Source organism: Dermacentor variabilis, chromosome 3, assembly GCF_050947875.1.
Source record: "Dermacentor variabilis isolate Ectoservices chromosome 3, ASM5094787v1, whole genome shotgun sequence".
Taxonomy (NCBI): Eukaryota; Metazoa; Arthropoda; class Arachnida; order Ixodida; family Ixodidae; genus Dermacentor; species Dermacentor variabilis.
The window spans coordinates 26667290-26688897 of record NC_134570.1 but is presented as its reverse complement, the minus strand read 5'-3'; the positions used below and the strand labels follow the sequence as shown (position 1 = coordinate 26688897).

The 21608-nt window shown below is 48.0% G+C and overlaps 1 protein-coding gene across 1 annotated transcript in view; it reads left to right on the top strand.

The window, feature by feature from the left end:
- Nucleotides 1–21608, top strand: part of LOC142574458 (scoloptoxin SSD14-like) — a 40831-nt gene that overhangs the window by 17427 nt on the left and 1796 nt on the right. Inside the window, exons 6-9 of the mRNA XM_075683529.1 lie at nucleotides 6547–6619; nucleotides 8254–8444; nucleotides 12604–12838; nucleotides 16435–16560. Coding sequence (XP_075539644.1) covers nucleotides 6547–6619; nucleotides 8254–8444; nucleotides 12604–12838; nucleotides 16435–16560 — 625 coding nt within the window. The remainder of the gene's footprint in view (nucleotides 1–6546; nucleotides 6620–8253; nucleotides 8445–12603; nucleotides 12839–16434; nucleotides 16561–21608) is intronic.

Genomic DNA, 21608 nt, shown 5'->3' with positions numbered 1-21608 from the left:
TTCGTTTCAGCATGACGGCAACGTGGGTATCGATGATCTGACGTTCGGGGGAAGAAACGCGATATGGCCGCCGGAGCACGGTGGAAGTTCCGTCTGTGTGTATGTGATGAGCCGTCGCAGAAGTCTGACCCAGAACAGGAGAGTACACGTCGAAGGAGCCTTTATGCTTGGATAACAACGCCAGTAATTCCTCCGTCTGCTGTGGTGTGAGATCGGTGCTGATGACACTAGCGAAAACAGAAGCAGGGTCTGCATCTATGGCTGTGGGTGGTTGCGAAACAGCAGTAGTCGAGGTAAGCACAGAAACAGGCTGAGGGTCCAAGACGCACACGACAACAGCGCCTTTAGGAAGCAGTACGGGCTCGGCGGTTGTGTTGAGTACAGCAAACGTGGCCGTGCCTTTGGTGAAACGAACAAGGCTGGGTGCCAGAGCAATCTCTTTGGATAGGCAACGGGCTGACGGGACAGCTAAGACGTCACCATCAGTGATGTCAGAGTTAACTACAAGAAGTTGTTCGCGGCCAGCTGGCACCAAACAATCGTCAGCAGTTCGTAAGCAAAAGCGCTGTTCGTACACGTCGTCGGAATTGTCGGTCTCTGTCAAGTTAACGAGGCGTTGACGGCACGAGAAGAAAGCAGTTTCCGAAGAGAGAAAGTCCCACCCTAATATAAGCATATGAGCACAGGAGGTCAACACGGCGAACTAGATATGGAGGTGTATCCCGTCAATCGAAACTCGAACGGTGCATTGCGCCGATGGCCGAATCACAACATTATTTGCAACACGTAGAAAAGCCCCATTGTAAGGTTTAGTAACCTTGCGTAGACGAGAGCACAAGTCAGCGTGAATAATAGAAATAGCTGCTCCCATATCAATCAATGCTGGAACTGGTACACCTTCTGCACACACGAATAAAGTAGTGGCCGGGCACGCTGGAGGAATTATAGTCTGTTCGAGCCATGCAGCTTTCACTCCAAAAACTGCACCATCTAGTTTTCCGATCGGTAGTCAGGAGTGCGGGTGGCCGGTTGCGAGGTGATGTCGAGCGTCGGGGAGGGGAGGGCGAGCGGCGGCGCCCTGGACGGTAGTTGCGAGGCGCTTCGGGAAGTGCAGAAAGTGAGCGTGGGGAAAGCTGGCGCTCGTAGGGACTCGGAGGAAGCGACGGGTCTCTCTCATAAACATCGTAGCCACGGCATTCGTCCTGTTGTCGTCTTCGACAAAAACACGATATGTGCCCGCAAATACCGCAATAATAACAAATGGGATGGGCGTAGGCCCGGTAGCGTAAATTGCTGTGGCAGGTAAACGGGGTGCTAGAGTCGCCAGATAGTTGGGAGCAGTAGCACGAGCAGGAGACGCTGTCTGATTGAACGCTGGTTGCATAGCCGCAGCCTGAGCATGCGAGGTCGAGAGCGAAGGAGGGGCACAGCTCGCAGCGCACGTCGTGGAGGACAGCTCCTCTTTGATGATGTCGAACAGGCCAGGAAACGAAGGTTGAGGCTGAAAAACGGAGGACTGAGTAGGCCACACGCTTGGAGCTTTTAGCGTATGAGAGTCCGAATCGGCATACGCAGGTCCGTATCCGAGGAAGGAGGCGTCTCACAGGCGACAGGTTGTAAACGGATGGCCTGCAGTGCGTCTAGGTGTTGGCAAGTCGTGATCACATCGTTAACGGTATTCGGATTCTTGATCGCCATTGCGTTGAACGCGACGCGGGCCCTTTAGGATATGACGAACACGATCAGATTCCGTGATGGTGGCGTCAACACGGTGACAAAGGGCGAGGACGTCCTCAATATAAGGGGTGTATATTTCCCGGGAAGTTACATGCGTCCGTCAACCTTTCTGTTGGCGACCTCAGAGCGGACGTTGAGTGCGCCGAAAATCTGCTGAAGCTGGTGTTCGAATGCCACTCAGGCAGGCAAGGTGCTCTCGTGGTTAAGAAACCAAGTCCTGGCAACGTCAGTGAGGTAGAATGCGACGCTGTGAAGCTTGTGAAAATCATCCCACCGGTTAGACTCACTCACGCGGTCATGATTGTCCAGCCAGTCGTCAACGTCGTCACTACGAAGGCCAGCGAACATGGTGGGATCGCGCTGCCGCGTGTTGATGGTCCATGAAGTAACGGCCGGTGGGTCAGAGACGGTGACGCCGGAGGCTCCTGGTGGACCTTCTTGGGGCATGGTGGCGGAAAGGCGGAGCAAGCGGTGACCTTAACGAAACTCCAGGGATACTCGAAGTCGTAGAAGACCAAGGGATCGAGAGCAGCCTCCAACACTTGTGAGACAGCTGTTAAACCTCCACGGTTTATTTAGCAGGCCGCGCGCTGGAGGCAATGACGCTGACCATAATGATCAATATATACAGATGAAGAAGTTGAAGGAGGAATATAATGCTCACTATATATATATATATATATATATATATATATATATATATATATATATATATATATATATATATATATATATATATATATATATATATATATATATATAAAGGTACCCACCGTCATTTGCGTAGAAAAAGTTACATTGGGTTACATGAACACGCGTAAACCCGCAATGGGAAATGAAATAAGGTGTATCTCACAAGTACGTCTGTGAGGTACACCTCTCCTTCACTTGGCAAACAAGGAACCACATCAATTGGGCTCGCGCAGGAAAGAAGTGCAGGAAGAACACTGCCAAGAACAAGTAAACAAGCGAAAGTGTAAAATAAAGATTTCTATAAGTAGCGTCTTTTGAATTAGCTCTGGAAGAATTATAGATAATCTATTTGAGAAACAATCGCAGTTCTTCTTGGTCCCTCGTTTACTACTATACCAAGTTAAGTGCCAAAACCGACTCTTATATATCATAAAAAGCCAACAAGCAAAAACACCAAGGACGACAGGGGAAATTGCTTGTACTTGCTAATATATCTAAAGAAATGATTAATAAATGAAAATGAAGGTGGGTGTAAAACAACTGGCCGCAGGTGGGATACGAACCCAAGTCTTCGTATTACGGGTGCGATGGTCTTACCAATCGTACAAGTAATTTTCCCGGTAGTCTTTGGCGTCTTTGCTTGTGAGCTTCTTATGATATGATTAATGAAAATCAGGCCCCTCGGTTCCCTTTCTTCCCGTTCATTGCATTATAGGAGGGTCTCGAATCCGTCAACGTTGATGCCTTCGGGCAGCATGTGTGGGATTATCCACCAGTTTCCGTCACCCAAATAGATCACGTAGTCGTGACGCCTGCGGCAGAAAGGATGTTCCCCTTCCACCGCCAAGGTTTGTGAGTGGTGACGCTGGCTAACACACCCGGGGTTAGTTCTAGTGGTAAAACATAAATACCCCAGAAAGTGGATGGGAAAAACGGCGCCGCGGTAGCTCAATTGGTAAGAGCTCAACTGGTAGAGCTTCGTTGTTAAGGCGTTGTTAAGGCGGTTTAGCGAGAGCCCGCTCGTAAGAGGTCTTTCTATGCCGGGAACCGGGTGCATAAAGGTATCAGCGTATGCGGATGACATCACTTTGTTTTTACGGGATGGGGACAGTATTGTAGAGGTACTTCGTATTCATAATCAATATGCTTCAATGTCAGGGGGCAAAATAAATATGAGAATATGTGAAGCATTAAATTTAGGTCGCGCCGAAATAACGCTACCAGGGGGCATTAAACAGACCGAGCATATGCAAATACTAGGTATCAAATTTTGTACAAGTGGTGTTTCACCTCACACGTGGTGAGACATTGTCAGCTCCATTAAAGAACAGTCGGAAGCAGTGACTGCGTCGCCACTGCCACTGGCAGAAAGGGCTTTCTTCATTAAGAACGTATTGTGCAGTAAACTGTGGTTTGCTGCTAGGGTAGCTCTCCCGCCGTCACGAACAGTACGAGTAGTAAAATCACTTATTTTCTCATGGTTCTGGCCAAATAAGTCGCAATACGTAGCGCAGAAATTTTTGCGTCTGTCGAAATCAAGCGGAGGATGGAGCTTGCCGTGCATAGTTACATTCGGTAGGCTGTTGTGCATTAAGAGTACATATGATCTACTTGATGATGAGGAGTACCCTGGTAGGCCACTGCTCCTTTATTGGCGGGGCCATTACCGTCGAACGCTTGTGCCGCAGAGTACAGGCAACTTGCTTCCGACGGCGGTAACGCCAGCACCGCAGTATGCGGCGGCTGCGCGCTTGCAAAGCCAGCTTGTACAACTAAGAATTACAAAGTGGCGTGCGACACCAGTTTCCAGGCTTTGTGAAATGTTGTGTGAGACAGGTGTACCTCCACGAACAGCTACTACACAAACATGGACAGCCGTGTTTTCACCTGATTTGCCCTCTCATGTGAAGGATTTTCATTGGCAATATCAGTGGGGCATTCTACCTACAAGAGACAGGCTTTAACGCTGGCATATGGTAGCGAATGATAAGTGCATCTATTGCGCACAAACAGCGACCAACGCGCATGTAGTAAAGGACTGCGTTGCAGCACGCACCTTCTGGAAGCTAGTTGCAAGAATGTTTGGAATATCCATCGTTAGGGCTCCACAGTACCGAGATCGGTTTGCGAGTCTCGTCTACTACAGCGCTAGCTACGTTTTGTGATGCTTCCGCAACATCGCAGAACGATCTCGGCAGTCAAATAGAGCAATGTACCCCAGAATGCGAAAACTACGGGTGGTAGTATGGGGTCATCTTGAAGAACAGTTGTTCAAACTCGGTAAAGCCGAGTTTCTTCGCCGCTGGTCTACGCGGTACATAACCATCTCCCGAGGCAAAGTCTTTCTACAGCCAGAATAATGCTCAGATGTGTTGCCTGAGTTGACACTGTATATGTATGTGCCCCGGGTACCTTTCATAAATTCGAGGCTGACAATAATGTTTTTGCGTGGACGCTGTAATGAGTTTTGTTGTTGTTGTTGTAGTAGCGTGTGGCAAAGCCAGTGTCAAGCAGACACCATTTATTATTTCATTTGCTAATCTGTTTTGTTTACATCAAGTATGATGTATTACATGTGATGTACCTTATATTGTATTTTTCGTTCATACCACAGTTGTAAGTGTGCCTACGGGTGAATCAATTTCCTTGTCAGCGTTAAAATCCGACGACACCTAAGCACTTCGACTTGTGAATGCGAAATGATTAATCTCCAAGTGAACGCCGCTAAGCGGCCTTTCGAGTTATGAACTCCTTCCCGACAAGGAAGCGCGTTGAGACACTCGGGTCCCTGTCGCAGCAAATCCGGCGTCGGACATCGCTTCGGCAAAAATAATTTCGTACCACGCATATCCAGCAGGCCCTCCACGTTGCGCAAAGAAATTACTGAAATAATTGAATTTCACAGGGTAAAATATGTAGAAAAAGCGTAACGTTCGACTTACACACAACCTGCAGACGTGATAGCATCGGAGTGTGATTTGAATATACGAGTAAACATAATTCTGTTAAGCGGAAACTCAAGCACAAAACCCTTTTAACGCGATAGCGTTCTCCAGCTGCCGTTTGAGGTCTGTCTGAGTAAGAGCGGCGCGGCCCTCTCAGTTCCTTGCGCACCATAAAAAAAAATAATAATAATAATAAATAAAGAACCACAAAGCTCGCCTTCGTACATAGCCTTCGCCGCCAGCGTTTCCCGGTGAGCATTATGGTTACATAAGCTGCAGGTGCCGGGAAGCGTGAGAGGCACTCAGGGATCTTTGAATGCTATCGCGTTCCACTCTTAAAGGCGAAGCTTACTCCAAATTTTGATTTGGCCTTGCCGAGGCGCAGTTAGAACGCAGGCGAATGCTTGCGCAGACAAGGAAGGTGCCGATAACGCGGGCTTCCGAGGGCGAAAGCGAGGGTGACGCAGCGCTGGGGCTGTGCCCTCTCCCTTCGCGCAACACCTGGCACGCTGGTGCTCCGTTTCGCGCGCTCTGCAGCGTCAAGGCGCGTTCGTGACGTGGCGACCGAACCAATGGGAAACTTCCCTGCTATTTCGCTGCTCCAGATGACAGACACGGGATTTTTCGCTCAGTGAGTCATTTCACGCTTTCGCATTAAAAGAAAGTGAGAGAAGCAAGGACTGTAAATTGGTTTCAAAGAACGAAAACAATAGAGTTCATGGAGGTTTACAAGTGCGGCAAGAAATAAATCAGGAGACAAAAAACTGTGGAATAATACAAGGAGCATTGCCTTCCTATTTGAGGCTCGAGCTGGTTGCCTGAGGACAATAACTGCCGGAGCAATTATTAAGGCGTGTGTCTGCCAGAAACAACTTGGCGTGTCGTAATGAAATACCAAGATATTCACCCTGTCCACGCGTAATTGTGGCTATGAAGTCCATACTGGATGGGCTCGCTGTTCTTCATCATCGGGATTATTTGCAATCACTGTTTGTCCTATTGCACCGGGCTAATGCCTGACTCTGACGTGCGCCACATGCGGAACTCTAATCTTTAAGCTGGTCTGTTATTTCTGAAATTATGAAGGGTTTATTGTCTTTGTTCAAAGGAATCGTCTGCCTACCATCGCACAGCTAAGTGAAATATTTGACTGAATTTCTCACATGATTAGGTTCGTGGAGTACCTGAAGTTCACATATGCAAGAAAGGCCGATCTCGGTGACACGATCATAAGCAGAAAATGGGTAAGTGCGCAAGGCGTAAAGGGCCCGTTCAACAAGGCTTACGAAATTGCATCTTCTTACGAAGCTTTTGCACAAAGCAATCGTTGAAGGTTTCGCGGATGACATATATACCTGTATCTATATAAAATACGAATAAATGCTGCTGCTGCCACCCCTCTAGCTGTCTTTCCCACCTCGTGGATAAAGGAGCGCGTGAATTAAGCTTTGGAGCTGTACTTTTCAATGCAATTAGCATTATTTGGGAACTTCATCCAGCTTGCGGTATGTCACTCTGAACGTCTGTTTCTTTTTTTCTTTCTTTCTTTTTTTTTTATTTGTCCTCTGCTGATCTCTTTCACGACAACTTGGCTCTCTGGGTAGTCCGTGGTTTAATGGGTGGAGCATTGGGCTGCTGTGCGGAGGGAACCGGTATCGAAACCAACCGTCGGACCGACTTGGGTCAGTTGTAACTATAACACCTGCAAGTTATCGTTGCCCTTGGGCAAAGAGCTCGCTTCCCATAGCACGCTTCGTAGCACTGAGTAAGTGCCACTGAGTATATGCCGCTGGTAATGGCGCACAACCGTCGCATCATTTACACAAATTACACACACGTCATTGAATAGATTGCTAATCGCATTAACGTCGCCTGTGATCTCCGAAGAATGGATGCACTTTTTCATCGCCACGGATTCGAAATGGTTTTACGTCACCCTGCGACCATGCCGCCCAATTACGGAAGCCAGAGTATTGGGACAGCGAAACCCGGCACAATGTACGGCGCCACCGCCGCATCAGTCATCGAATTTCTCCGTTTTACTCCCCGCGGTCTTAACTGCAATAGCTGAAATCTCGAAGTTTGCCTTGTTTTGTCCGTTTCAATAATCGCGTTCTTGCCCTACTTCCCCCACTTTAGTATCCGTTTCCAACTTAAGCTTCCCGCTTTAGTGACAGTGCTTGGGTACTTTTTTAGCTTTTCCCACTTCAGTTTCCCCACTTTAGTTGCTAACCTCTAGCGAATAGCTGCGAGCGTGCTCCACAGGTGCATGCGTGACTCATTAAGTTGAGACACCCTCTCTTCTAGCTGGCGAAGAAGACTAAATTTTACACCGGAAATACATTCCCTGTGGGATCGCGCTGTAGTTCATTTGAAGTCAGACGTGCAGAAGCCCAATTCTAAAGGGTCAGCGGACCAAATGTGGATGCGGTTGGAGGGCCGCGTTTAGCGAAGCTTTCTTTGTAAAGTAGTCCGAAGATGCAGCCGCTGTCAGTTGTAGCATTGGGCAGGGTGAGTCTATTAATGCAATTAGCATCCCTCGGCTACTTCCTCTACTACAGATTATAATTAAAGGTGTCTTCAGCAATACGGTGACACTACATTGCTTGAATTCTAATCCCATTTAACGTTGACAGTTGGGTTCTGCCGGAATTTCTCTTTCTTTTTTCTGTTACGTTAACGGCCGTCGCCATCCGATATTATAGCGACAGGGGGGTGCTGTATTTTCCTCGCAGCATCTGTGCGCATGCAAATCAATCTTGTAGCTGATCTCGATGGCGTACAGGACAGTAACGACGACTATTACTGCGCCACAAAAAAAAAAAAAAGCCACCGCGAAATCACACGCAACGCACTTTGTCTGTCCGACGATTCGCAGCTACAACACAACTTCACGCTGGCCGTGCAGCGATCGTTCTACGCCTCCTTCGACCCGAAGGGTGTCCTCGAGGACTACGCCGCGTACGGTTCGACAGGCAGCATCGACTACGATGACGGCGGCGGTGCTCACCTGGCTGTGCGCGACGCATATGGCAACGCGCTGTCCGTCGTCATGAGCCTCAACTCGGAGTGAGTGGCCGTGCTACTACAATTTATTCATGCATAAATCGGTGTCACTCAGCCAATTGATGCATCACTCAATCAATCGACCGATCGAGTTATTGAAAACAACGCATATGGGCTGCGGCAGGCGCCTTCGTGGAAGGATTTCGGTGATGAGTTTCTTTAAACCGCGAACTAAGCTAAGTAAGCTAGCGTTTATGCGTTTTGACTTTGGCGGAACGCGGCCGCCAACGTGGGGAATCAGGCCCGCGATTCACGCCGTGCTATGGCGCTCTGCCCCGAAGCCGAAACCATCTATATATGCAGTGGGTCGCCCTGGCAGGTAGGTTTCACTTTGTTTGGAATGCCAAACCGCCGGGTATTAAACCTCCAACTGGAACTATGGCACTGCGGGAAGCCACATGATAGAAGGTTATCGCAGTGCTCAGCACTGACAAAGAAAGAGGGTGGAGCGCCGACAAAAAATTGAGCATTATAATTATGGTCAGATATATATACACACACACACACACACACACATATATATATATATATATATATATATATATGGTAAATCAGCTGTGGGTCCAATTTAAATGTAGAAAATAATAAAGGGAAATGAAAGTGGGCAAAAAAAATAACTTGTCGCCAGCGGGAGCAGAACCCACAACCGCCGCATTGCGCGTGCGTTGAACTATCTGTCTCTTTTCTATCTTGTTCATTCACAACGAGGGTCTCGAATCTGGCAGCCTTGATGTGATTAGGTAGCGTACGAGTTTTTTTTTCTTTTTTTTTGCCAAGTGCCTGATCTCCTACGTCATGTTTTACGTGACGCCATCAATCATAAAAGGATCTTCCACATCCGCCCACGATCAAGTTGCGCTGACTAACACTCCCAGGGCTATATCTAGTGAAACGTAAGTACATAAGTTAGTGGACATATTGATAGCCGTCACCGTAGCACAATTGGTAGTGCAACGCAGGCGTAATGCAGAGGTTGTGAATTCGGCTACCACCGGCGGCAAGTTATCTTTTCGTCCACTTTAATTTCCCTTTTATTGCTATAGCAACTATATGTGAACACTCCGGGCGCATTTCTACCGTCGGCGTCGCCGTGAGGTTCCGCATAAAATCTAAGGGCGATAACACCGTCGCCGCGAGCCCTAAACTGTATGTCCGAGTGAAGGCGTGGGAAGAAAGCCAGCGGTCGCGTCTCAATCACGCCCGCGCGAGAGAGACGAAAGCACTGAGGAAGCGCGAGGCACTCAACGTTGCGAGGCACGGGAGGGAAGAGAGGAGATTCACGTGCGCCTGTTGCGTGCCCAAAGTGCAGCAGCATCTTCCCCGATCGTAATTTAGCCTTTGCGGCCCAATATCGAACGCGCGACGTCGTGCTCAGCAAAAAAAGAAAAATAAACAGAAAAATAACAACAATTGTAATCATAAAATGAAAATGAATTCGGGGATTTTACGCGCCAAATGTGTTGGGTCTGATCACGAGGGACGCCGCGTAGTAGAAGACTCCGGACTTAATGTTGGCCACCGAGGGTTCTTTAACTTGCACCAGATCCACGGTACACGAGTGTTGCTACATACCGTGCACCCCCATCGAAATGCGGCCGCCGCGGCCGTAACCGCGATCTCGAGCTCAGCAGCTCGGCGGCATAGCCACTGGGCTATGCCGCGAAGAGTCGATGATGCACCATTACACTCCTGGAAATCGCTTCTTTGAATACGCGTCGTTTCTCGGTTTTGGCGTTTTTAAGATTGATGCACCTATTTCTTGCGTATCGGAGTTGCCTAGCCCGGTTGTCGAAACAATGTCATGTATGTATGCAAGCTTTAATGCAGCTTAGCGGTATTGCGAGCTTGAAGTTTATAATATGTAGTTCGTTTTCTTTTCGTTCTTTTATTTCTATTTGTTGATATGTTTCGTTTTCTTTCTTCTTCTTTTTTTCGGACAGACATTTTTTTTTTTTTGTCTTTACGCATAAAATTGGTAATTAATGTGCTGCGTAAAAGTAGTGGCCGAGGACATAATATTCACAATGTCCCGTGAAGTAAGCTTTCAGCTAGCATTTTAAAAAAAGTGCCCTTCTGCGTTATTCTATAGCTGAGCGAGTATGGCTCAAACTCCTGGGCAGCTTCGTATCGTACCGCGGAAGGTCGATAGCAATTAGGTTCACGTGTACTGCTGTCGGGGAGCTACTTAGAGCAGTCTGTAGAGATCTATAAAAGCGGATTTCACCTCCATGGCCAAGACCACACTTTCGGGTGTTGTCTTGCGTGACTTCGATCAGCGGCGGGGTAAGCTCAGAATAAGGCGGAATGTTATGTCCTGCAACAAAATTTGAAGGATGCTTAAGATTCGGATTTAAGAGAGCAACGGGATGGCATTCAAAGGCTCCTGACTGCTTTGAATGCTTCTCGACAAGTGCAACATATGTAACCGTAGCGTTTACCGGAAAACGCTGGTGGCGAACGCTATGCACTAATGCGAGCTTTCTGGCAGAAACGCGGCATCTTGTGTGGGTCGATCTCCTGTTATTGTTTCGCACTTTTAACATTTCAGTCTGAGAAGAGCTACATAAAAGATATGCGCTGTCGGTGTTTCTTTTTCTCATTACATTTGTTTGTGGGCTGCCGTTTTCAAAATTCCGAGGAATAACTTTCAAAACATGTATGAAAGACAAGGTATGAGCAACTTTGGTGGTAGAGGAGTAATTGGGTGTGCGTGATTCCGAATTAGGTACGAAATTCTTTTTGTCGGAGTGATGTCCGACACCGGACGCGGGATGCCGATGCCGGATTTTCTGCAACACGGTGCCCTTAATGCTTTCGCGTTAAAACGCAAACCGTGATTCAGCCGTGGCGTCATTTAAACGCTGCAGCGTTCAAATGACGGGTGTTATGCGGATTTACCTAAACTTCGTCCTTCATTCATTTAAATGACCCTGCGGCTTTGCAAGCTTACCATTTTCGTCATGGAAGATGTTGCGTAATAAATTCGTAATGTTTATGAATGTGCGCAAGAAACCTATTAGTAGCAGTCATTTAGAGAAGTATTGCTTGAAAAACTGGAAATATTCTAGCCGAAAAGATCCAGGATAGTGAATAACGCGGCAAGAACGCTTGGAGCCACAAGTGTACGCTACCCATTATTCCCACGGTTGCTGATATGATCAAAGCGTCAGAGTTTCCTGTGGTAGCTTTTGTAGGAGGCTCTGTAGAGGTACCACGGCTTGGGCGGGGCGTTCTAAAGATAGCTTGCGATTCACTCTGTCTTCTGACAGCATTCTTTAGAGCGCAGCTCTTCCGCCCCTCAATCAGCGTTTTCCCGGCGTTTCATCAACCGGTGTCGCTCGGTGTCGACATTGAGGGTGGCGCGCTCAAGAGATACCGGAACTTGCTGCCGCCACCGGAAGCGGCTCGATGAGCGCAGGCCAGTCAGCGCTGGTTCGCGTGCCGCTCGTGTGGCTGGACGCTTCTCTCAGAGGGCATTCACGCGACGACTCCGAGAGACGCCACGCCAGAAAACGCCGGTAAAAACGCTCAATGTGGGGCGGCCTTTAGGCGCCCGTTCCTGCGGCGAGCGTCGGCATCGTCCCTCGGGGTTCTTGTAACCGAGCAAACGAGCACAGCGAAGGACGAAAATGCGAACGGGGATGAAAGACGGCGATAGCGAAGAGAGCACGAGGAGGAAAGCAGAGGCGCATGGTGCAGCGGAATCATGAGGCGAAAATCTGAGGAGGAGGGTGTGTCGAAAGCGTGAGAAGAAAAGCGTCGAGCCGCGCAAGACGGGCTTTGCGGCCATGATGGGTACGAGATGGCGCCAGAGTAGCGCGCGTCGTCTGTTCACCGATGATGTCACCGATGCCATATATGGAAACAAAGCGCTGCATCAGCGGAGGTCTGTCTGCAGCGGCTGCTGTGAATCAATCGCACCCACGCGTCACCCACGCGTTGCATCTCACGATCTCCCGATTAGCTAAGCAGTCGCGCCACACCTCCCTCCGTTTGCAACGGGCTGCACGAGACAGGTTCCCTGCGTCAGCCAACATATCACGAAATGAAAACACGTATAGAGCTGCGCTCAAATTTCACATTAGGAAGTATCGTAATCATCGGTGATTTTTTTCTATTCATAACAGTCTGCTTGTAAAGAGCTGCATTCTTTCACTTGCAGGTTCGGCTGCTTGTACCTGGCGTCCTGCGGTATCATGATGAACAACTTCATGGACGTGTTCACGTTACCACAGGGTAGAAACGGCCTGCCGCCGTCTAACTATAACTACATTGGTGCGATGAACCGGCCCGCCACTACCATGCTGCCAGTCATCATAACAAACGGGTTTAGAGGGACGCTGTTCGGCGTCTTTGGCGCGACTGGTGGTCTCCAGGGCGTCTCGGCCATGGCGCAGGTGAGTGAATACAAAACATTGGTTTGATATAGACGCCTCGCTACAGAACTGACAACCAACTGGGTTAGGTTTTTCTGTCGGTGGAAAGATGGCACCTCGTAATGACAGCTACCATCAAACGAGGAAACCTATCGCTAATTTGGCACAGGAACTCGCGATGATGATGATAATGATGACGAGGATTATGATAATGGCGATTTCTATTTGCATCCCCTTCGAAATGGGGCGGCGACAAATAGTATCACCTAGCCTGCTTGAGCTAATAAGATGTTATGCACATGCTTAGCAATCTAGCAATTTGTCTGGCTTTTCTGATATTTCCCTCTTACACAAAACGTCTATCTTTATAACGATTCCAGTTCTATAAATCTCTTCCCTGCTTTTTTGCAGAGACGCTGTTAGCCTTTAGTTGGTTGCGATTCTTCGCGGCGCGTCCTCACGAAAAAGATACCTTCAGCAAATGAAAAAAAGAAATTTCAGCGATTTAAGCAAAAAGGGCATACATTCTTTCCTATCACGCATACAACATACAACACAGTATTCGTTTCAATCAAGAAGCACAGCACAAACATCCAAACGATGATAAGGCGCTCCTGGTAACAATGCGACGATGCGAAGCGCGTGGCGCCCCCCGAATGCGTTTCCCGGTGAAGATTACTGTTGCGCAAGCTCCCGCAGCGATGGCAGCTTGCCACGTGAGGAGTGACGTCACTAGCCTTCTATCTATAAAAAACCAGCCTAGCAACTGATTTCATTGTTGTTGCGGCACCGCTATGTGTAGGCAAGTCATAGTTAGGACTCCCGAGGAGCAGCGTGACTACGAGGAGCGGCAAAGGGAAACGGAAACGGCAATACGACCACCGGCGGCGTGCTGTCAAAATTACCATTACACCCATTACTACCATTACTCTGAATTATCATTACTCTAAAGCAATAAAGCATTGCATAGCCCGCTCAGCAGTCGTAGTGGTGGTTTTCAACAGCTTCGCTGGACATTCACTTTCGCCGGGCCGGGATGGCGAGTAAATTTTTTTTTCGGCGATACTCTAATCGCATCTTGTTTATCTCAACTGCTGACCAGTAAATGCTTCCATCCGTCTTTAATGCCAGCACTTCTGGAAGGGGGACGCGCCATACGGGTCTTGGCGTTGGTGTTTTATTACGACGTGACGATTCGGTTTCGTACTTTTTATTGCGATAGCAATTATATTGCGCTCTAGGCGCATTTCTGCCGTCGCCGTGAGGTTCCATATAAAGTCCAAGGGCGATAAAATAGTCGCCAAGCGCCGTATGTTATATGTGCGAGTGAACGCGTACAAGGCTCAATCTGGGTCAATCTGGCGCGCGCGAAGGAAGAAAGCGGAGAGCAAACGGGCAGTCTTCCGTCGCGAAAGGCCGGGGGACGGGGACGGCAGGGAGTGTTGGGCGCGGCGTTGTGCTCCGGCAGCAACTGCGCATTTCGCAATGGGGCGCAAGGGGAATTGACGATCGCGACTCAATCTCGCGCGCCATATATCATCATCGGAGGAAAGCGGGGAGGCAGCTTGGTGGGAGCGGCAATAGAGGGGCGGTTTCGACTCCGCCAACACGTGTGTACTTTGCACGGTCGCGCGCGCTTTCTTGAAAGGGATCTGCAGACGGTTCATACCTTTGTGCGCGCTGTTTCCTCGCCACTCTTGCGTTGAAGCAATAGGCCGCACCAAGGTCGCTTCGCTTGCTGCTGCTGCTGCTGCTGCTGCTGCTGCTGCCGCACTTACTTACACCAGGGTTCTGACAGCGAGTCTCCGCGCTCATCGAGTGTAATGTGTTTGTGTTTGCTTGCGCGCGCTAACGCCATCCTTGTTAATTCAGTTAGTAAGCGAACGGTAGTAAGCCAAGTCCAGTTAGTAAGGCCAGTTAGTAAGCCAAGTTTGCATGGTCGGGCAAAACTGCGACTTTCTTTTACTGCATCAAACACACGCCTCAACCTGTTCCAAATTAACTTGTGCATGGGTGAACTGCGCGAGGACGAGACAAGAAGCGTAGACACCATGCGCTCGTGTTTGTTACCTTTCTTGTCCCGTCCTCGCGCAGTTCACCCACAGGTTAATAAACACCAACAAGCCCAGCAAAAAAAAAAACCCTCTTCTATTCCATATATATGCTCCGGTACGTTTCTTTCCTCATACAGGCAGCTCGGACCTCAAATAGCAAGATGCTGCCCTTTGTGTTGTACAGATTTTCCTTCCTGATTTCGTTTTGTAGTATTTGTAAATATTTATAGCCATTTTATGCGGAAGCGTCAAATGTCTCAATGAGCGAAAAATGCGGCATCCGGCGCCTGCATAGCAGCCTAAATTCCCACTGGCTGCGACGCCACGTCACGAGAGCGCCTCGACGGAGCAGAGAGGGCATGAGAGGAGAGGACATCGCCGCAGAGCTACGTCACCCTCGCTCTCGCTCTCGGAAGCCTGTGTTATCGGCGCGTTCCTTGATTGCGCAAGCTCTCGCCTGCGTCCTAACTGCGCCTCGATAAGGCCAAATCAAAATGCGCCAAGCGTCTCAACGCCCTCGCTTTCCCGCGAGGAGATCATATAATTCGAAGGACCATCCAACGGCGTTCAATTGCACATTAATGCTTTCGCATTCACATCTCATAAGAAGTGCTTAGGTTGCCTCGAATTTTTCGTATTTCAGTCCTTCGCACCAAAGTAACTGTTTCCGAGCAGAACTATGCGAGCCGCTGTGGTGAAAGATTAGCCTCGTTTACGCGAACTCCAAACGATCAAGTGGGTCATTTTGGAAGTCGAGCTGTCACGTACCGGCTCGACCACTTTTGCATGCAACTTTCTAAAGCGGGTTGGGCGAATGAATCCGCAAATATTTCCACTTGTGCCTATGTCAGAAAATCTTGCACCGCATTCATTCTTTCCACCACAGTCTTATCAGCCCACCTCTCTACATCTCGACTAGAATTGACCGTATGGAATAGATTGCAGTCTAGCAATATCTAACCTGGTCTTGCGGTGAATATTTTATCTACAAGGACATTGCGTGAGTGAAACCAGGTTCTTGAATCCACAGTTATTACCGCCAATCATCACCTATTTCGTTCCGTTCTAGCTAAAATGTATTTCAAAAGAATGTGCTCTTGAGCAAATTGGTGTTTAGGCTTACTATATATGTTGTTTTTGGCGCAAAGTGTGGAACGTGACGCAAGGGGAAAGCAAAATTAAAACGGCACATACAAGCGCCAACTACCAGTTGGTCAGACCCAGATACATAACAAGAAGACTTCCACGCACGCGCATTGCAGAGAACGCATGACGTAGCAACATGGCATCACAAAAGCTGCCTTTCGAAAAGGCACATTTCACGAGAAAACAATGTAATGTGCCAGTAACGCAACCGCACCCTTTCTTTATTACATGAAAAGATTCCAATAATTCGCCTTCCAATATTAAGTACTACAGGACAATACATCAGCGCTGGCAGGTCACAGAAGCTAGACTACGCTGTAGCTTCATTGCTCTAAGCTCGATCGTGCCTGTCTAAAACGACTGACCCACGATGCTGTTGCAAAGCGCCTCGCTACATTTTATTTAGTTTTTTTTCAGCTTTTGGATTGCATCGGCTCGTTTGCTGTATCGGACTGCTTCCAAAACTACGTGCGAGTGCATCCTTTCCCTGACAATACGACGTTCTCGGTCATGGTGGGCCCAAAAACGGAACGTTTCGATCCGGTACGTCAAGTGGCGGCATAGTGCGCGCTTTATATCGTTTAAAATTCAAAGTAAGTTTGGAAAGACAGCTGATACTGCAAAACGGCGTATTCCGCAATCTGCTACATAACACGAGTGGACGGTCTGTAATTGCACCGCCAAGTTGCAAAGGCACCTTTGAAGCCCTGGCGTTGGAAAAGAGGGGTTCACCCTGCCTAGGCACACCTTGTTTGACTGCAAACACAGTCTAAAAAACAAAAGGTGAAATTAAAGTGTAATAGCGACGCTATCAGCGAAGTATATGCTTGTTACATTTACGACCCTGTTTTCAGAAGTAATTGTACTTTGTCAGGAATAGGGTGTAAGTGAACTGTGCCACTTCTGGTGGTTGCAGTAGAACTAGAGGAAATCAACTCTGTGGAAAGGGAGTAACTGCTGTAATGCAGTATTGCCCTATTGCAGCTGAGTAGTGCCTCTGCAGTAGTGTGCCCTTACTCGGCTGCCGCCATTTATTTATTTATTTATTTATTTATTTATTTATTTATTTATTTATTTATTTATTTTACATACTGCAGCCTTACAACGACTGTGGCAGGAGCGGTTATAATAGAGGATTCACAGAGCACTAACACAGGCACGAATATTACACAAACACTACGCAACGGAACATGACACAGTAGAATCAACTGCAGAAGTAGTACAAATGCAGTTGTTTCTTTAGAACTATGCAACTGCTGGTTGACGCAGCTTTGCTCTTGCTTGTGAAAATGAGTATTTGAAATCCAAATTGAGAAATTAGAAGTGTAGACATGTCCAATTTCGAATGATTGCGCATACGCCCAAAGGCTCTGGAACGGTATTATGAGTGCAGGGGGAAGGAGCTCGGCCTTATTTCACCTACACAAGCCTTTCCTTTGTCAATCGTGAAACCAAGGCTTAATTTTCTATATTAAAAAGAAGTTAGCAATCGGCTATCAATGTTTTGGAGCAGTCCCTTCCTTAGCTTGCTCCTCCCCCCCCCCCCCCCCCCATCCTCTCAAAGCCTCCGTTTCGACGCCCCTGCCTATGCCTTCGTATCTACAGCGTTCATTCCAGGCTCCCTAGTGCATTGTTTCCGTCAAAAGCGTAAAAGGCGCGCTCATGTACGTAAATGTTTTTACGCACCTGATGGTGCGTTTTACCCTTTCTACGCATCCGAGGGTTCCATTTAGTCTCTTCACGTGTGTACCTAAAATGCACTGAGGCACCTGGAACAAGCGCTGTCAGGTACGTAAACATAAATGCACTCCTTTAATATCAAACAACCCCTCAATCACAATTTCTGAAGTAAGCCTTCAGTAACCGTCTTTCTATAAGCATGGTCGAAGCTGTGATCAAGCTCATATATCCTTCACACGGCACTAAATGCTAAAAACATAATTATGAGCCGAATGAGTTAACAGGTGCCATGAATAAAAACAAGCACAGATAATGAAACAATTGCACATTTTCTTGAACTCGAACATAATTCTAGTAATGCTGAACTGAAAAACGACAGAATGATAATTTGCAGACAACACAAAGTTAATGTGGCCATAATGAATTCCAGTATTTAGGGTACAGCTTACACCAGCAGCAATGCCGGTATACACGCAATACCTACAGGTACCACAAACATTACTTTTTCGGAAATTAATAATAATAATAATATTTGGGGTTTTACGTGCCAAAACCACTTTCTGATTATGAGGCACGCCGTAGTAGAGGACTCCGGAAATTTTGACTACCTGGGGTTCTTTAACGTGCACCTAAATCTAAGCACACGGGTGTTTTCGCATTTCGCCCCCATCGAAATGCGGCCGCCGTGGCCGGGATTCGATCCCGCGACCTCGTGCTCAGCATCCCAACACCATAGCCACTGAGCAACCACGGCGGGTGTTTTTTTTTTTTTCAGAAATTAAGGTGCGTAATGTTTACGTAACAAGCCGAAAGAGATGTTGCAAGAATGAGTGACTCATCACGATTTACATGTTTGTTGGGTGCTTAACATAAATATCAAGTAAACTAGGTAGGTATCTACGTTCAAAAATTCGTGTTGTGTGCAAAGGCTATGCCAACCCATACTTTTGTAGTTCTTGGCGCTAAATACTATATTTGACAGACTCAATACGAGTCGTGTCACACCCGCTCACATGTATTGACGACGCCTTAAACCCAGTGCGGAAATCAAGATTCTTCTCGTACCTAAATTTGTGACCAAGTCATGGGCGAATCAGCGTTGCTGTGCAAGATTAGTGCAAAATGGCTCTTTGTGTACCTGCTGGTCTGTATGAGTTAACCGAATGCACCTCGTTGCAAACAGCTCCGAGCACATTTCAGCGTCCCACGAACAGGGTATACTGGGACCTCTGAGCGATCCGGCCTGTGTTTTGTACCTCAAACACACACAAGTTTTTTGGCACAACAAAACAACGTCTGAGCAATCCGATACATAGAAAAGCTGCACGATGTCTGTTTCAGACTGAACCACGAGAACTGCCGACTTGTTCTGACCACCATCTCATATTTGGCGTGTGCAATTTACCAGGGCGGTGTGCAACCCCTTCCCGAAAGAAGAACCGCAATAGCCAACGACACTAGCCTAACCTCCATTAAGCAGCTGCAAGCGTTTCTGAGAATCGCATCGTATTTGCACAAGTTTATCCCAAACTTTGCATCAACCGCGGCTGTACGATCGCAGACCTACTTTAAAGGAATCGACAACTCACTTTGATGCACCCTGTTTTTGGTGGCTCAATAAAAAGCTCACCGTTCGAAGTACCTATAACCACAGCGATTAATTATGTGAACGCCTCGAAATTTTTTCGAACAGAATTCTACGATCTGTGAGCTCCTTAGTTGAAAACGAAAGCTACTACAGCGCCGAAACAAAGGGACAAATTACAGGGACGGACACACGTGCTGTGTCTTTGCACGGACGCCGTCAAAAGAGATAATTAGTACCAATGGCAATCGCAGGTGCACGACAAAAACTAAACCTGAAACACGGGCAGATTAGGTGGCAGAACAACGGTTTTATGAAACTCTGCGATTACGGCCTCAGAAATATAGCCTTGATTATTGAGCAAATTGCCTCAAAAAATTTTCCGTGATTTATAGAGATGCCATGGACGTTTTATTGCTTCGCGAAATTCTCTGCACAGAGCAAATTTGTCCGAACGACGTACCAATGAACGACCTGAATACTGAGCGACGTCACGGTAGGGGCACAGCCAGCTTAATTACTCGGTCGAGCCGAACCGCGCGCATCGCCGGTGGCGGCAAGACACAGCAGAAGAAACCAACCCGAGCGCATGTTCTTTCCACCATAAAGATAATCCACGTCCATCAGCAACGGACGAACGCTTACGTTGGAACTTGAACTGCTTCACAACTCTCAAGCTCTCTTCCACGTGCTAGACCCCGATAATCTGTTGGCATTGATGAAGCATCAGAATGCGTCAAATATTGCGCGCTGCTGCAACCGTAGAAAAGCGTCTTTTCTGAACGACATCGCGTACATACCAGTCTCAGAAAAGCCTTCTGATGTGCCTGACAGACGGACATCGTCGCCAGAGAGACCACGGCAGAAAGGTGACCACTAAGAACTTCGAATATCACAAGGAGGGCTCAGCCAAAGACAACGACGAACAGCGCCGACCACGAAAAAGTGTGGCGCATAGCGATGCGTCAACATGCAAGCTCAATAAATCCTATGCTGAAATTTTACCCTCCAAGAAAGGAACGTCGCCAAGGGTGTCTTCAACGCCAGCGATTAGATACCTGTGGCTGCACAGCACAAAGCGACGGAAAGTGCACGAGCTATTCCTCGGCATACTAGAACAGAAATGTCGTCTCAGAAACGCCGTCTCAGAAACCTCATGCAACGAGTACTTGTTTCATGAAAAGTACCTGTCCAACCATCAAAAAAGTCGCAGTTTCGCCCACTAGGCGAAGCATCGATTGCGATAGCAAATACGTGCACAGCTATACGAACTAAGGATATATAGTACTTTTATCAGCAGCATATACTTGGAAACATTCGCTTAATAACTGAATTAACAAGTATATGGTGTCACCACGCACGAGCAAACGTGAACACATCACACTCGATGAGCGCGGACACTAGCTGTCAAAACGCTGGTGTGAGCAACGCGGCAGCAGCAGCGAGCGAAGTGACCTTCGAGCGGTCTACTGCTTCAACGCACGAGCGGCGAGCACACAGCGTGCACAAAGGTATGAGCCGTCTGCAGATTATTTTCAAGATACGGCGCGTGAGACCCCTTGCGGCCGTACGAAGTACATAATTTGGCGGAGTCGAAGTCGACCACCCTACCTCCCGCGCTGCCTCCCCACTTGCCTTCATATATTGCGCCCGAGTTGCGGCAGGAGCACAATGCCGCCCCCCCTCCCTTCCTCCCTCCCATCTCCTCACGGCCTCTCACGCGACGGAAAACGGCGCGTTTGCTCCCTGCTTTCTTCGTTCGTGCGCGCCAGATTGAGCCGCGATCATCGGCTTCCCTAGCGTACTTTCACTCGCGCATACAGCATACAGCGCGCGGCGACGGTGTTATCGTCCTTCGACTTCATACGGAACATCACGGCGACGGCGATGGCAAAAATGCGCTTGGAGTGTCCATATAAATGCCAGCGCAATAAAACGAACCGACTCTTTCGTCAATGGTACCTGCCACGCGGGCACGATACACTAAACCCAACCTCCAATGTGCTTCCTTGCGTCCGACAAGCTTGAATAACATACACACGCCACATCAATGTGCTCGAATTTTGTGTCAAAAGCTCAAGCTGTGTCGCCATCATTGCTCATGTGTTGCGAGACGTGCAGATGGGAGCTCAAGAGCCAGTTATCGTAAAACTACAACCTATCTAGGAATAGGTCATGTGTTTGCACATTGATTGGCAATCTTCCCTGACACATAAATAAGGCCATGCATTTTATAAAACGGCTGTGAGCGTAGCGAACCTGGCGTTCTTGCAAAGAAGTTATAGGGCTCGGCGCTTATGTTTTCCTGCTAATGACATGAATTTCA